This window comes from Tupaia chinensis, unplaced genomic scaffold, assembly GCF_000334495.1.
Source record: "Tupaia chinensis unplaced genomic scaffold, TupChi_1.0 Scaffold000146_1, whole genome shotgun sequence".
NCBI classification, from domain to species: Eukaryota; Metazoa; Chordata; class Mammalia; order Scandentia; family Tupaiidae; genus Tupaia; species Tupaia belangeri.
Window position 1 is genome coordinate 11939485 of NW_006159616.1, and position 3668 is coordinate 11943152.

The 3668-nt window shown below is 52.4% G+C and overlaps 1 protein-coding gene across 1 annotated transcript in view; it reads left to right on the forward strand.

Moving 5' to 3' along the window:
* FBXO2 (F-box protein 2) overlaps nucleotides 1–3668 on the forward strand; it is an 8820-nt gene that overhangs the window by 1970 nt on the left and 3182 nt on the right. The window contains exon 2 of the mRNA XM_027770676.1: nucleotides 3520–3668. This exon is cut by the window's right edge and continues 241 nt beyond it. Coding sequence (XP_027626477.1) covers nucleotides 3520–3668 — 149 coding nt within the window. The remainder of the gene's footprint in view (nucleotides 1–3519) is intronic.

Here is a 3668-nt window from a genome sequence, read left to right on the forward strand (position 1 = left end):
AAGAGTGGGGGTGGGGGGCTGTAACTGGATCTGGGGCCTGGAGTGCCAGGTCTAGGGGCCAGGAGGGGGGACTCGGTGAGGTGCACCTTTCCGGGAGCATCAGGTGTCCACTGGGGCCAGGGCAGGGTGTGAGAGGGTGGGGGGAGTGGAGAGGTGAGGACACTGGGCCCAGCTCCCCAGAGAACTGTGGGCTGCAGGACGGGGCTGTGGCCCTGGGACCTGGCGTTTTCCTCTCTGCCTTCCGCTGTTGTGAGGTGTGATTTGAAAGAAGCTGCAAAGAGGTCTCCATCCCTCTTTGTCAAAAGGAGGGGGTAAACCCTCACATGATAAAGATGTGGGGAAAAAATTGCTAATAAGGAAGGGAAGGTGCCATGTTCAATAAGACCCACTCAGTAAGATTTACTGAGGGTTAGCTGCGGGCTCTGAGAAAGAGCTAAACGCCCATTCTGCTCTCGGCGGTCTATGGGTGTGCGTGGGGGGATACTGCATGTGAGGAGAGGAAGGGCCGGCAGGCTTGGTCCTGGCAACAGCTGATTTGGGTCTGAGTCCAGCTCCTGCCCCCTTCTCCAGTGCCCAGCCTGTCTCCCCCATAGCCTTGGCTTTCCTACCCCAGCCCTAAGAGCTCCCCATGCTGAGCTGTGAGCACTGGCCTCTTCATCACCCAGACGGGCCATCCCCCCTTCTCTGGAGATACTGGGCACTCGGTATCTGCTTACTCAAGGCTTCAATGGCCCAGCTGAAGCTAGCTGGAATCCAGCAGACAGTTCAGCCCACAGCTGCTGACATCCGCTCCCTCCTTACAATTCAGAACACCTTTGCCCCTTCAGGGGACTCGAATATCAACCGCTGACTGGTTTAATGGGTTCAATCCATGGGCTTAATGATTGCCCCCCTTTTAAGAATTATTTAATTGTATTTATTACCATTATTTTTCATAGGGCATGTGCTCATGAGAGAGGGAGAGAAAGAAAAGAGAGAGAGAGAAAATGAGAAAGCAAACTGCCAGGTCTGGGACTCAAACCATGTCGGCCATTCGGGAGTCCAGCACCTTAACCACCATGCCACCTGCTGGCCCAGATTGTCCCTGTTTTAAAGATGAAGAAACTGAGTGGCAGGAATGGGAAGAGAAGGGGTGACAAAACCTTCCTCTCCAAGCACCTTCCATATCCAAGCACTATGTCTCCCTATCTGATATATGGTTTCTTTCCTTTTTAGTTTTTTTCCTATAGGGTGCATGCCCTTGGCAGAGAGAGAGAGAGAGACAGACATCATCTCCCGGGCCAGATGACCACACTGCAATTCCTTGTCCTCCATTCTCTTCTTGGGATTTGGGGCATGTATGCTCATGCAGATCCTTGGTGTGAGTTTCAACCCGTTGGGTCTGGGACTTGAACTGTGCAGTTGGCCACGTGAGGTCCAGTGCCTTAGCCACCACAGCACCTGCTGGCACTACGCAGTTTCTTTCTTTCTTTCTTTCTTTCTTTCTTTCTTTCTTTCTTTCTTTCTTTCTTTCTTTCTTTCTTTCTTTCTTTCTTTCTTTCTTTCTTTCTTTCTTATAAGAGGGTTTTGCTAAAGGGCGCATGTGCTTGCCAGACAGACAGAGAGAGACAGAGAGACAGAAAGCAAGAAATCACCCCCCAGGGGGGATGGCCACACCGCAATCCCTTCTCCTCCGTTCTCCTCTCGGGATCTTGGGCATGCATGCACACGCGCCTGGCGTGAGTTTTAAGCCACTGGGTCTGGGACGCAAACTGCGGTCGACTACGTGGGAGTCCAGTGACATAGCCATTATGCTAACTGCTGGTCCTGACACAGTTTCTTTTAGTTGCCCTCTCTCCCTTCCTATGACACATGACAGGGGCTGGCCGGGTCTCTAGCCTGTCCTTCTCCCCCAGGCCTCAGGTCCCAGGTTTCAGGTCCCGTACCCTAAATACAATGATTATGACCTTTGGGGAGTCACTTCATCTCTGAGCCTGAGCACTTGTATCTGCAAATCTTATTATTATTTTGAGAGGTTTTTGCTATAGGGCACGTGTGCTCGCCAGAAAGAGAGAGACAGAAAACGAGAAATCATCCCCTGGGGGGATGGTCACGCCACAATCCCTTCTTCTCCATTTTCCTCTTGGGATCTTGGGCACACATGCACATACATGGACCCGGTGTGAGTATAAGCCACCGAGTCTGGGACTCAAACCGCAGTGGACTACATGAGAGTCAAGTGACATAGTCGTTACACCAACTGCTGGTCCCTTACTATTTTTTTTAAGAGAGAATTTTGCTCTAGGTAGTGCACACTCGCCAGAGAGAGAGGATGGCCATGCCACAGTCCCCTCTCCACCATTCTCTTCTTTGGGTTTTGGGTACCCATGCACATGCTCCTGGTGTAAGTTTCAAGCCACCATGTCTGGAACTTGAACCGCAGCTGACCATGAGGGAGTCCAGCGATGTAACTAACCACTATGCCATCTGCTGGCTCCTCAAATTCAAAATCTCAACAATGCCTACTATTTTAATGAATTATTGTGTTGAAGCTGTGGTGGTTCAAAGTGTCTCTTGAACAACACTGGGTTCAAATCCAGCCTCCAAGCACTTATACACTGTCTGAGTTCACATCCAGCCTCCAAGCACTTATCAGCAGTGTGATCCCAAGCTACTTCCCCTCTCTGCCTCCGTTTCTTCCTCAATGAAGTAAGGACAGCAGAAGGAGTGACCTGGACGGGGTGGTGTGTGGCTTAGAGTAAAGGAAATGGAAATGCTCAGCACAGAGCCTGACACTTGCTAAGTGCCCAGTGAACACGAGCTCCAGTTCACATCCAGCCTCCAAGCACTTATCAGCAGTGTGATCCCAAGCTACTTCCCCTCTCTGCCTCCGTTTCTTCCTCAATGAAGTAAGGACAGCAGAAGGAGTGACCTGGACGGGGTGGTGTGTGGCTTAGAGTAAAGGAAATGGAAATGCTCAGCACAGAGCCTGACACTTGCTAAGTGCCCAGTGAACACGAGCTCCTGACAGTGCAGCAGGCAGGGTGCCAGATACCGGGCGCTGGAGATGAAGAAGGGAGTTTTCCTCATTTGGTTCCAGTCCTCAGGAGGCTCGACACACCCTAAGGTTGAAGCTAGGAAGCCCTAGGATGTGATGGGGCAGTCCAGGAGGCTTCCTGATGAGGTGACAGGGGCAGGGATCTCAGGGGTATTTGAATTAGGGGAGTTGGTGTGTGAAGCATTCTGGCAATGTTATCGCTGGATGCCATTAATAACAATTGTCATAATTTTGTTGCCATAATCTCGGGGACCTGGCTTTCTGGCTCTGCAGGGGAAACCAACCTGGGAGGCAACTCTTCCGACTTAGGGGCTGGACTGTGGCCCCTGCCTCCTTGGGCCTCCTCCCTGGGCACGAGGTCTCTAGTCCCAAAATCTCTTCCTGGTTGGATTGTCCTAGGGTGGTGGGAGGCGGATACTCAGAATATTGGGCTTTTGGGGCCTGAGGGGTAGGTAACAGCGCTCCCCTATTCCTGCCCGCAGAGAGTGTGGGCCAGCCGGAGGAGGCCAGCCCAGACCAGCAGCTGGAGGAGGCGTGCGCGGGCTCAGAGGAGGAGGAGAGGTGCGAGGAGCAGGGAGATGGAGCGGAGGGAGAAGAAGGGGATGTGGCGGCGTACCTGGATGAGCTGCCC